The sequence below is a fragment of the Spinacia oleracea genome, chromosome 3 (assembly GCF_020520425.1).
Source record: "Spinacia oleracea cultivar Varoflay chromosome 3, BTI_SOV_V1, whole genome shotgun sequence".
NCBI lineage: Eukaryota > Viridiplantae > Streptophyta > Magnoliopsida > Caryophyllales > Amaranthaceae > Spinacia > Spinacia oleracea.
The window spans coordinates 52,437,545-52,450,018 of record NC_079489.1 but is presented as its reverse complement, the minus strand read 5'-3'; the positions used below and the strand labels follow the sequence as shown (position 1 = coordinate 52,450,018).

Below are 12,474 nucleotides of genomic sequence, written 5' to 3'. Positions count from 1 at the left end.
AATCGGTCATGACAGAGAATATAAGCTCTAAAATTGTAAAAGTTCTTATATATTTACCTCTAAATATTATCTAGATAAAATAAATCGTTTTTATTTTCTAAAACCTATGGAGTATAATGAAAGTGAAGAAGGACGTTAAGGGTTTCAAGAGAAACAATTTAAAGAAAAAGAAACAGGGGAAGGAGAACAATATAAGTCATACTCAAGTTTGGGTTGAAGGAGGTGATAATCCATGACTTACCGAGATGAAGGAACAACTTAGAGATGATGACGGCTGGGGAAACTATTGAGGGATGAAGGAGGATTTGAGTGTCAACAATTATGCACGGGAATTTTTCGGTTACAATAGGGTATATATAGTTTGGGACAATTAGGGTTTAATTAGGAGACTAAATTTCAGAAAAATATATAAATTAATTCTGAAAATATACTTAGGGTATTAGGTTTAACTAGGAGACTAATTTCAGAAAATTTATAAAATAAATCTGAAAATATACTTGTAGTGACTATTAGTTAAAACTCATTAAAAACTTTATTTTAATTGTAAAATTATCTTAATTTATCAAAATAATTTATTAGAAAATACCCGAAAATTCGGGATATTACACCCTCGCAGCAATTTTCACTAATTTTCTTTTACTGCTACGTATACTTTATGTGCGGGCACCGAGCCTGATGTGCCTGACCAAAAGGCCAGGCAGCAACTTCAGCGCCCAGCGTAGGGCGTGAGAAATATTGGCGCCCAGCCAGGGGCGTTGAAAATGCGTCCCTGGCTGGTGCTCGTTTTCTTGTTTGCGTATATTTTTTGTTTATTCGACTTTGATTTTGCGTGCTTGCCTAATAACGTCCTTTACGCGTTACAGCGTTTTGTGGGATTCGTTACGGGCCATCCCGAGCGTCGCTTATTTTTGTGGCGATCGTTCGGGTTTGCGGAACACGTATCTTGGTATAACTCTTTGGCCAATTGGTCTATGAATGTTTGGGCAATTTTTTAGGTCGTTGTTTTTCTAGCATTATTTGTCACACACAATCACATATTTCGCTACACATAACTAACATTACATCATGAGGCAAGATAATAAAATGTCATGTAGTTTATGATGGGCTTCTATGGGTAGTATTTACGCCGGCTTGGTACCGCTTCTATCGCAGATCCAACACATGCCTCGGTCGAGGTAGTGCCTTCAACAGACGAATTTCGCCCAAGAGGCCAATCACGATGTAAGCCAAGGGGGCATGCACCAATGAGAGGGACCTAATGGGCGAGCGATTGGGTTTGGGACGGGTGTACTACTAGCGAAAGTGTCGAGTGGACAACATTCAAAGCGTATGCACCCCCCGGTTGGCGATGGGTATCCTTAGTCCCAACTCCCGAGACGAAACATCCAAGGGAGCCAAGATTCGTTATGCGATTCTATCCGTTCACATTAATATGCTGATTTTCAGGTCGTCCCAACTTGATGGGGAAATAAACGCGGGGTAGGATCGTTTCACCCTTCGGCTATTTTGATTACCTACGAGCACGAGTATTTCCTTCACTATCCCCAGTGGAGTCGCCATTGTGAGGGGGTCGAAAAAGCACGAGGCTAATGCGTGACCTCGTCCCTCGTGGGTGTGACGTTTCTTTTTGTCAAATCAAGTGTAATTGGATTTCCTGTGAGTTTACACCCAATTGACTAGTAATATAAGAGTCGCCATTTAGTTTTTAACGACAATGAGAAAAACTGACAAAACCCGGTTATCGTGACATAAAGGGAGTGCAATTATGTTTGACCACGACGGCCATAGGTTCCCTTGTGATCCCTGGTGTGGGGATCTCTCAACATACACCGGCAAGGTAGAGATTGAGGGTTCGGGGGACTGTAACTACCGAGAGGAGTACTCGCTCGTCGATAACTCCAGAGGCAGGATATCCTTACTAGCTCAGCATAAATAATTGAAGGGACATGCGTTACCTATTAAACTAATATGAGGTGATTTTAACAATATGCAACATATAATACTAGATCGATCGCGATTATCTGATTTAGATTGTTTTAAGGGACCTAGCATGATAATCCAATTTCCCAAAATATTATCTTTATTAGGCGTGATAGAACAATCAGATTTAATTAGTGTAACAGTTTATAAAAGGGCGAGGAAAGAAATTAAATCATGCAAAGGGACACATTACGACGCACCCTTGAGAGGTGCGTCACGGTTCTCAGAAAACTAACCACTTTGACTTTGCTATTTCTCCTTTTATTTAACGAATCTCAAATTACGGGACAGGATACGTTCTGTTCGATTTTTGGATCGATTGCGACAGAACGCGTGATCAATTTCGCAGCGTGAGGCTTAGGCTTAGGGGTTGGAGTCAATACTCAGAATATGAATTGTGTGTGTTCCTTTCACGTCAAATTTGGGGCTATATTTATAGAGAAGAGTTCGTGGAAAGATAGAATTTGTAGAGCTCTAATCCAAGAAGAATTAGGATAGAACACGTCCTAGGTATTTTCAGCACCCAGAGCCAGGCTTTGAAATTAGGGTCTGGGCCGTTTTCTTTGTCAGATTCGGACTCTTAGAATCCGGAGTGTTCGAGACTTATTCGAGTGTCTTAGTGCGTATTAACTTTATGACGGGATGCGTCTGGGCCCGTTACGAACTCTAGGCTCGTTAGGATTTTATTTAATACGTAACTCTTATTTTCGAATCATATTAGGAATAGGATTCCTCTCACAATTTCTATCTCATTTAGGATTTATGTTGGAGTGCAACACCTAATTCTGACAGGTTTCTATCTTTTATGACTTGCCACTTTTAACAACTACCCATTACGGCAGTTACTATTTTTAGCAGGTTTCCATAAATAGCAGGTTTCGGGTGAAATGAAAAGGGTGATTGAGATTCGTTATTTTATAGGAGATGCGTTGCCAAGTGGAGATTTATGTTCTCATCATCGAACCTTCCCTTTCGGGAATGGGGACAAAAGTAGGTGTCTACACTACGGTCTTCCGCACCAAGCATCAAACGTCGCATCGGGCTATCCATCGAAAATACGGGTATACACCTGTATGTCCAAGTACAAACAGATGAATATTTTGAGAATACAAAGTCCAAAACATACAACGACTCGGGCGTTCAACTCCCAACGGACCCAAGCTCCGGGAATGTCAGTCGAAATTTCAAAATTCTAAGGGCCAGTAAAAAGCTCTTATCCCCAGCAAAACACATCCCCAACGGATCAACTCCGGGTGTTCAAATTCAAAAATTCAAGATTCGAAATTCAAGATTCAAAAATTCAAAATTCAAAATTTTCGATGCCAAGCTCCGTCCTGAACCAAAGGCGGAAAAGTAAAAGTACAAGCCGGAGTCATCGCCACCGCACCGAGGTAGACTCTGTCCTTTTTTCTAACGCCTGTTTTATGCAGGTACCGGCGTACAAAGAATGGTCTTGATTGCAGAACATCTTGACCATTCTCCGTCACTTTCGAAATACTTTGACTTGCGCTTTCCTAACCGAACGCTCAGTCAAAGTGGGGGCTTCTATAGACACCTAATTTGTGTCTCCCCTCTGGGATGATGACGATACCTTTATCCTTACTAGGTGGTTGGAATAACTCCAGACGGAAATCCCAATTGCTAAGAACATCTCCAAAATTCAAGATCCAAAATCCAATCCCCGAGATCGTTCCCCTTCCGGAACTCGGTACAAAATACAACTTTCAAAAACCAATTTCAAAATCCAAATACAATCTCATCTAGTAGACCATCCCATTGGTTTTAATAGGCCTTTTCCACTCAAAATCATATAAGGCAAGTCAAATTCGGGCGCCGACCCACAAAACCGAGCATGTCGGGCCCCGTTCCGTAAAATCGGAATTCAAAACCCGAGAAAGGCTTGTTTTTAGACCAAAAAATAGTGCCTTAACCTCCAAGCAAACACAAAACACCAAGCCTAGTACTATTTGTACAAAGGTACAACACTACAAGACGAAACAAGGACGGAGCCCGCGTCCTTGCTTTGGCGGCATTCAAGCCACGTCACCAGCGCCCAGCGCTGCTTCAACGTTCTGCACTGGCACGTGCTGGCGTTTTGCACCAATTTTTTCTATAAATACCCCCTCATTTTCAGGATTAGGGGAGGAGACAACATAATACAACGTCGTAATACCGACATTACGCATCAAAATACAAATAAAAAACCCTTCAAAAACACATACAACATTTCAAATTCTAAGCAATTGGGAGCTCTAAATGGAATTCTTGCCTAAACCTAAATAGGTAATTCCGAATCCCACCATATTCAATCATGTTGCTTTGATTTCAAAAATGATTAGCAAGTTGGCATTTTTATTATTAAAAATGTCACTTGCAAAAATCATACATCTTTTCAAAATCCAAACTTTTCAAAATACAAAAATGCAAACTTTCAAGATTCAAGGATGTTCAAAGTTGTTTGCAATCACCTCTTTGAACTAGAATCACCTTCAAGTATGGAGTAATCAAAGATGACACCTTTTTAACTTTTAAAGGTTTAATCTTTTGAGATTCAAAACTCCATTTTTCAATATACAAGTTCAAGTTTTCAAATTTCAAGATCCCACCTTGTTTAGGGTTGTTCATGACTACTTCCTTAAACTAGGATCCTTTCAAGTAAGAGCATATCAAACATTTAACCTTTTCAACATTAAAAGGCCCGATCTTTGAGATTCAAGTCTCTTAAGTTTTCAATATTTCAAGTTCAAGTTCAAGTTCAAGTATTTCAAGTTCAATATTTCAATATTCAAGTTTTCAAGTTCAAGTTCAATATGCAAAGTCTAGGATACTTGGGTTGAGCAACCTCTCCCAAGTTGAGATTTTTGGCTTTGAATTCGTGTCGGGCGAACTTATTTTTAAGGAGCCTCTTAGCGTTCGAATCTCATGTGCCCAAGTACAAGTTTCAATTATGCACCTTTCAATATTGCAATTTCAATCATGCACCTTTCAATTCCGCAATTTCAATACCGCAATTTCAATATCGCACTTTCAATTCCGCACTTTCAATTCCGCAATTTCAATTCAGCACTTTCAATTCCGCATCTTTACTTGCCTAGTCCATTTCTAGGAAATGTGGACCTACTCCCTAGTCCTTTTCTAGGGGGTCTTGTATTTACTAATGCCGCACTTTATTTAGTATTTTGATGTTGCTCTATTTGCTTTATTGCTTTCATCACCGCACATGCTAAATACAACAAAATACAAGGTTACATCACGCTTAACAAATATAATTTCTTGGACAAACCGGCCTTAGGTTCCTTAAATTAATCTTTAAAGCAAAGTGACCACCATACAAAGTAGAGATTCTATTTGCTCTAAATTCAAACCCACGTAGTCTAATCTAGGGTATATTTTCGAAAATGTTGTACGTACTTGAATATTTCTAAAGCTCGCCGAATAAGCATTTCGTTCCCGTGCCCGGATCTCACCCATCCGTTTCGAGGATTCAAAGCCTTATCCAAAAAAGAGTCACTTGCGGTCTTTCCAAACGAGACTAAAAACAATGTTTGGTGGCGACTCCTTCGAGGTACAAAAATACAATGGTTCTCTAAAGAACCGCCCCTCTTGTAGAACGGGAAACAAGTTGTATTTACTACAACGAACACAAAAAAAAAACCCTACAACAGTCTAAAGCTATTGCTACTCAGTTTCACTTTACATGATTTACAAGTTAAAACTCTGTTATGACTCAACAATCACATAAGTCGTATAATCAACAATTATTCTCAACTGTTTTTATCTTGGAATTAAGTAAGTGATCACAGAGGTATCAATCAAGACTTATTCCAATTAATTCAACCTTTCCATTAATACTGATCAACCCCTCTATATGGGTATAAGGTTTCAACTTACTAAACAAGGTCCTCGACCCTCATAAAGTAGTGAAAAGCTAAAAGGGAACAACGATCAATCGATCTGAATCAATATATATATATATATATAAAATAATCTAGTGATCGCAACCAACATGATTGCATCAATCATTCATACTAACATGTTATAATTCTCATAACGAAATATATGTTCAACATGTCCATCCAACAATATTAAACATGTAATTTCAACATAACCAAGTTCATCAACAATTTCAACATGGTTTCAACAAATAACACACATCTGCAAGCACATAGGTATGTACGTACCTTGTGTAAAAAAACTGATAGGCCACTTTAACACTTTCAAAAGTCGCCTAAAGAGAATTCTCCGCCTAAAACAACCAACAAATAATCTCAATCAATTCCTAATCATTCACGACTACAATAAAGCATTCTAAATACATCCTAAACATATTTAGAACCTTCCCCAATATCAAAACTTGAATATTTGATTTCCTAGCATAACAATTATTGAGTTAGTGATTGAAATTCGTTGAAAACTCTTTGCAAACATCGTACTTTAAATTTTCAGCAATATAAACTTATTTAAAAACTTCACCAAGGCCAATCTACGTTCTTAGAACATCGAAACAATAAATTTAATAATCCACAATCGTCCTACCATGATTTACAACTATTAAAACCTTGAAATTCATACTTTAGATAATCAAAAATTAATATTTCCATGTATTTATATAATCTAAAAATTAAATATATTATTTAAAAATAATATAAAATTCTGAAATTCTAATTAAATCATAAATTCAATTTAATTAAAAATATAAATTAAATTAATAACATTTAAATTAAAAAATGTAATTCAATTGCTTAGAGTTCAAGAAATAACCAAGAAAGAGGAGGGTTTGGACGGCCAGCGGACGGAGTCACGGCGGCAGGTGGTCGCTAGGGCGTCTGCGAGCAAGGACGGCGGCACACACGATGGTGCGGTGGCTGCGCGGATGAACATAGACCAGCCACGAAAAATAAGAAAGAAAATAAAAAAAAGGAAAGAAAGAAGAAGGAGGAGGAGAGTTCTACCACGCCGTGGACGACGGTGGAGCTTTCGCGGCGGGTGGGCTGGCGGCGAGGAAAGACTCCCGGAGCTGCTGTGACTGCGTGCGAAAACAGAAAATTAAGGAGGAGATAAAAACGGTTAGGGAAAGAAGAAAAGAGAAGAGGGACGAAAGAGAAAGAGAACGACGGAGAAGGGCTTACCGGCGGCGACGAGTTGGTCCGGCGGCTGGCAGAAGCAACGACGGCAGTGAGGAGAGAAGGAAGTTTTGAGGGTTTTGGATTTCACGTGAATTGCTGAAGGAAGAGAGGGGTTTGGTGTTTTGTGTTTTGTGTTTTACGTGGAAAGAAGTACGGGGTTATGGGTTTGTAATATTGGGCTTTACCCAATTGGGCTAGACTTAGGAATTTAGTTTTAGGCTTCGAATCCAAAACCGAAGAGGATCGTTTTCTAAATTCAATCAATTTTCGTAATTCGATTTCTTTTCAACGTAAAATTCTAAAATTACTTTTGATTTCATAAATCATTAAAAATATTTAAAATGTAATAAAATAAATATATGTTAATTATATATTTATTTCTAAAATTCGTAAATTCTTTATTAAATATACGTTAAAATATATAAATAACGTTTATAAATTTACGGGGGATTACAATCTACCCCTCTTAAAAGAAGTTTCGTCCCGAAACTTGACACGAAAATTCACATATATTTTCCCAAACTTTTCAACTTATTCTTATTGGAGAAGTACTTTGTGCCACTCTTGTGCACTCTTTTGCCAACTAAAAGTTACTTGAAATGTTCACGAACATATTTCCTTACGCGAAGAATCTATTTACTTGCATCAACATGTACAATTTGCTAAAATAAGCATAAGAATGCATAAAAACACCATAAAAATAGGTAAAAAGCGCGAATTTCTATCGCATTCTACCCCCCTTAAAGAAAACGAGTTACGCCCTCGTAACTGACCTCAGAGAATAACTCTGGATACTTGATCTTCATTTCAGCTTCGGCTTCCCACGTTGCCTCTTCGTACTCATGGTTCGACCAAAGCACTTTCACTATGCTGACGTCCTTATTGCGTGTATTACGCACCTTCCTATCAAGGATTTTCACAGGCCTTTCCTCGTATGTGAGGCTACTATCAATCTGGATTCTCTCGGGCTCTAAGATATGACGCTCATCAGGGATATAGCGCTTTAGTTGGGAAATGTGAAACACGTCGTGCATCTTTTCGAACTCCATTGGCAAGGCTAACTTGTATGCTACTTTCCCTATTCGTTGCAGAATCTCATATGGGCCTACATATTTGGCACTTAGCTTGCCCTTTTTCCCAAATATCATCACACCCTTGGTTGGTGATACTTCCAAGAACACTTTATCACCTACTGCAAACTCATCATCTCTTCTTTTCAAATCAGCATAACTCTTTTGCCTATCCTGGGCGGCCAGAATTCTAGCCTGAATCATCTTACATTCTTGACAGTCTCCTCAATGAATTCCGTTCCCAGAACTATATTTTCACTGAAATCATTCCAGCAGGTGGGACTTCTACACTTTCTCCCATATAGTGCCTCGAAAGGTTCCATCTTAATGCTTGCATGGTAACTATTGTTGTATGAAAATTCGATCAAGTCTAGATGGTCTTCCCAACTACCCTTAAAGTCAATAGCACAAGCCCTCAACATATCTTCCATAGTCTGGTTAGTTTTCTCAGTCTGACCGTCGGTTGTAGGGTGGAAAGCAGTGCTCATTTTCAATGTTGTCCCAAGGTTCAACTAGACCTTTTGCCAATATTTTGAGAGGAATCTTGAATTACGGTCTGAAATAATATCGGTTGGGACCCCAGGCAACCTCACTACATGCTTAATGTCAGTCTTTGCAAGCTGTTTCTTTTTCCATGTCTCTTTAATTGGAATAAACACGGCTGATTTTGTTATACGGTCCACAATCACCCAAATAGTATCATTCCCATTCTTTGATCTAGGCAAGGAAGTAACAAAATCCATAGAAATGGAATCCCACTTCCATCCAGGCACTTCTAAAGGTTGAACTTCCCCATGGGTATCTTGTGGTCTATTTTGACTTTCTGACAAGTTAGGCATCTAGACACAAACTCAGCAACTTCTCGCTTCATATTGGGCCACCAATAGACCTGCTTAAGGTCTTTGTACAACTTGTCACCCCCAGGGTGCACAAAATATGGAGTATTATGCCCCTCATAAGACGTCTCTTAAGTTCTTCACACTTCTGCGGTACACACCATCTCCCTTTGAACCTCAAACTACCATAATCATGAATCTTGAAATCTACTTCCTTCCCTTGCCCCATCTTTTCTTTGATCTTCTCTAAGTATTCATCCCCATCTTGACTTTCTTTAATCTCCTCGAGTATGGACAACCCCAATGATAATGCACTAAATCTTGCTTTGGTCTCCCTAGGATTCACCATTTCCAAGCTAAGTCTCTGCATATCTCGACACAACTCCTCAGGAACTACCAAGACATTCATACTATGGCTCGATTTCCTACGCAGTGCATCAGCAACAACATTTTCTTTCCCCTCATGGTACTGGATGTCCAAATCATAATCCTTGATCAACTCTAACCATCTTCTTTGTCTCATGTTGAGGTCTTTCTGGGTGAAAATGTATTTTAGGCTTTTGTGGTCTGTAAAGATCTTACATGTTGCCCCATAGAGGTAATGTCTCCAAATTTTCAAAGCGAAAACAATCGCAGCTAGCTCTAGATCGTGGGTAGGGTAGTTAGCCTCATACGGTTTCAATTGACGCGACGCATATGCAATCACCTTCCCATTTTGCTGTAACACACACCCCAACCATTCTTCGACGCATCACTATACACCTCAAACCCTTCATTCCCATCAGGCAAGGTCAAAACAGGTGCGGAGGTTAAACGCTCTTTTAGAATTTGGAAATCTTCCTCACATTTTTCACTCCACTCTATTTTTGATTCTTTATTCATCAAATTGGTCATGGGTCTTGCTATCTTTGAGAAATCTCTCACAAATCTCCTATAATAACCAGCTAGGCCTAGGAAACTCCGGATATCAGGCACATTCTTTGGAGTAGGCCACTCACTCATAGCTTGAATCTTGGCAGGATCCAAAGAGACTCCTTCCTTTGACACATAATGACCCAAAAATGCTACCTTTTCCAGACGAAACTCACACTTAGAGAACTTTGCATACATTTGGTTCTTCCTGAGCGTCTCCAAGATAACCCGCAAGTGCTCATCGTGTTCCTTTTCACTCCTCGAATAGATCAGAATATCATCAATGAATACCACAACAAACTTATCTAGGAATTCGTGGAAGATCCTATTCATCATCCATAAATATGGCCGGTACATTGGTTAACCCAAAAGGCATTACTGTAAACTCATAATGACCATAACGAGTCCTAAATGCAGTCTTTCTCAGCTACTCTCAGTTGGTGATACCCTCGAATGTAAATCGATCTTTGAGAACACACTCGCCCCATTCAACTTGTCAACCAGATCATCTATCCTAGGCAAAGGATATTTGTTTTTGATGGTTACATTGTTCAACTCCCTATAATCGATACATAACCGTATACTCCCATCTTTCTTTTTGACAAACAATACTGGAGCTCCCCATGGTGATGCACTAGGTCTAATATACCCCTTGTCGAACAATTCTTGCAATTGGGTTTTCAACTCACTCATTTCTGGAGGTGCCATTCTATAAGGTGCCTTGGATATGGGTGACGTTCCGGGATTCAACTCTATAGTAAACTCAAGGGCTCTAGCAGGTGGCATACCCGAAATCTCACTCGGAAATACATCCATGAATTCATTAACAATTGGGACATCCTCTATCTTCACCCCAACTTCTTTACTTACATCCTGGACACTACAGAAAAATAATTCACACCCCTTCTTGACCAACTTCCTTACTTGCATCGCAGAGATCACCCCAAAGTTTTTGGACTTCTCAAAACTCCTATATGATATTGATTTCCCAATAGGGTTCCTTAGGCTCACTTTCTGAATCTCACAGTTTATCCTAGCCTTGTATAAACTTAGCCAATCCATACCCAGAATCACATCTAGGTCCCCCAAACTAAATTCTATCAAATTAGATGGAAAAGTGCAATCTTTTATCTTCAAAGGCAAGTTCTTGAATAATTTTGTACACCTTATGGTTACACCAGTAGGCATACTAACATGTAAATCAATAGCCTCAAAATCTACTAACTTCAAACTTTTAACAATAGAGGACGAAATAAAAGAATAAGTTGCCCCTGAATCAAACAATGTTTTAACAAGTAAGGAGTTAGAGAAAGTACCCGAAACTACATATGCAGAACGTTCAGCTTCATTTCTGCTCATTACGAACAGTTTCCCTAGAGCCTTGTTGTTATTGTTGTTCCCATTGGCAGATTTATTTTGGTTTCCCTGGTTACTTGGGGCCCCAGCAGGCTTCGAACCTTGGTTCCCTGAATGGTTAAACCCTGGTTTCCCTTGGTTACTACTCCCACTACCATTCTGCTCTCTCTTCTGCTTAGTATAGCACTCATACTCCCTATGCCCTCTTTTCTGGCAGTAATTGCAGGTCACCAATTCTCCCCTGCAGTTTCTACCAGGATGGTTGCTATTGCACATCTTACAGTGATGCACTGTCAAAGATTGGTTTTGTTGTTGTAGTTATTTCCTTGGTTATTTCTTCCCTGGAAATTACCATTCCTATTACCATTTCCATTCTTATTTCCATTTCTATTCCTTTTGAAGTTCCCCTGACTTCCCCCAACATTAAACTCTTTCCTTTTATCCCCAACAACAATATTCTTCTTGTCTCTCCTGGTCTGCAGGCCATAAATATAAGCAGCTCTCCCATACACAATGTCTAAGGATGTAAAGGTTTCCCCACCTGATCCCAGTTGGATCTCATCGGTCAACCCTTGCTCAAACCTCTGAGCCTTTAGCTCCTCAGTAGCTACAACCTCAGGTGCAAACCTCGACAAAGCTATAAACTTGCTATAGTATTCAGCAATGGTCATATTCCCCATCCTAAGGTTGATGAATTCCTGCGCTTTCTTCTTTCTCATAAAAGGAGGATAAAACTTCCCCCTTAAGGCAACAATAAATGAGTCCCAATTGAACTCCTCAGCAGCACTTAATCTGGTTCCATTTTTCCTCCACCAAAGGTCGGCCTCATCTTTCAGGTAAAGGACATCTTGGCCTACTTTCATATTTTCAGGACAGTTTACCGCCCCAAATAGCTTTTCAAACTCCCTAGCCCAATTTTCCAGGAAGGTCGGGTCTGCTTACCCCTTAAAGTATGGTGGCTTAACTTTCGCAAGCCTTTCAAACATATCCCCTGCAGAATCGGGGCACTTAGTTCTTTCCTGGGTTAATCTTTCCGCCAAGAGGCGAATAGTAGCAGCTAGGTCATTATTGTTGGCCATCCTAGAGCGCGACCTGAAATTAATATACTCTAATTCAAGTTCAAAACTTTACTTATATTATCCTCTAGAAGTGTAATGTCACACCAACATCCAGAATTCATATAAAATAATCAAT

General features: G+C 39.4%; 1 protein-coding gene across 1 annotated transcript; it reads right to left on the bottom strand.

Moving 5' to 3' along the window:
- Positions 1-8,688: 8,688 nt before the first annotated feature.
- On the bottom strand, positions 8,689-10,986 carry LOC130469691 (uncharacterized). The gene is made up of 4 exons (XM_056839119.1): positions 10,471-10,986; positions 9,775-9,990; positions 9,189-9,481; positions 8,689-8,893 (listed from the first exon to the last, which is right to left on the bottom strand). The coding sequence occupies exons 1-4, from the start codon at positions 10,984-10,986 to the stop codon at positions 8,689-8,691; spliced, it is 1,230 nt and encodes a 409-aa protein (XP_056695097.1).
- Between the last annotated feature and the right edge of the window lie 1,488 nt (positions 10,987-12,474).

What these genes read in the sequence shown, in the direction of transcription:
- LOC130469691 (XM_056839119.1), bottom strand. Translation starts at nt 10,986, where the DNA reads ATGGATTGGCTAAGTTTATACAAGGCTAGGATAAACTGTGAGATTCAG. An exon ending in ATTATAGGGAGTTGAACAAT is followed by an intron (nt 9,991 to 10,470) that starts GTAACCATCAAA and finishes CCTACTCCAAAG; the next exon opens with AATGTGCCTGATATCCGGAG. An exon ending in CATGATTATGGTAGTTTGAG is followed by an intron (nt 8,894 to 9,188) that starts GTTCAAAGGGAG and finishes TTCCTTGCCTAG; the next exon opens with ATCAAAGAATGGGAATGATA.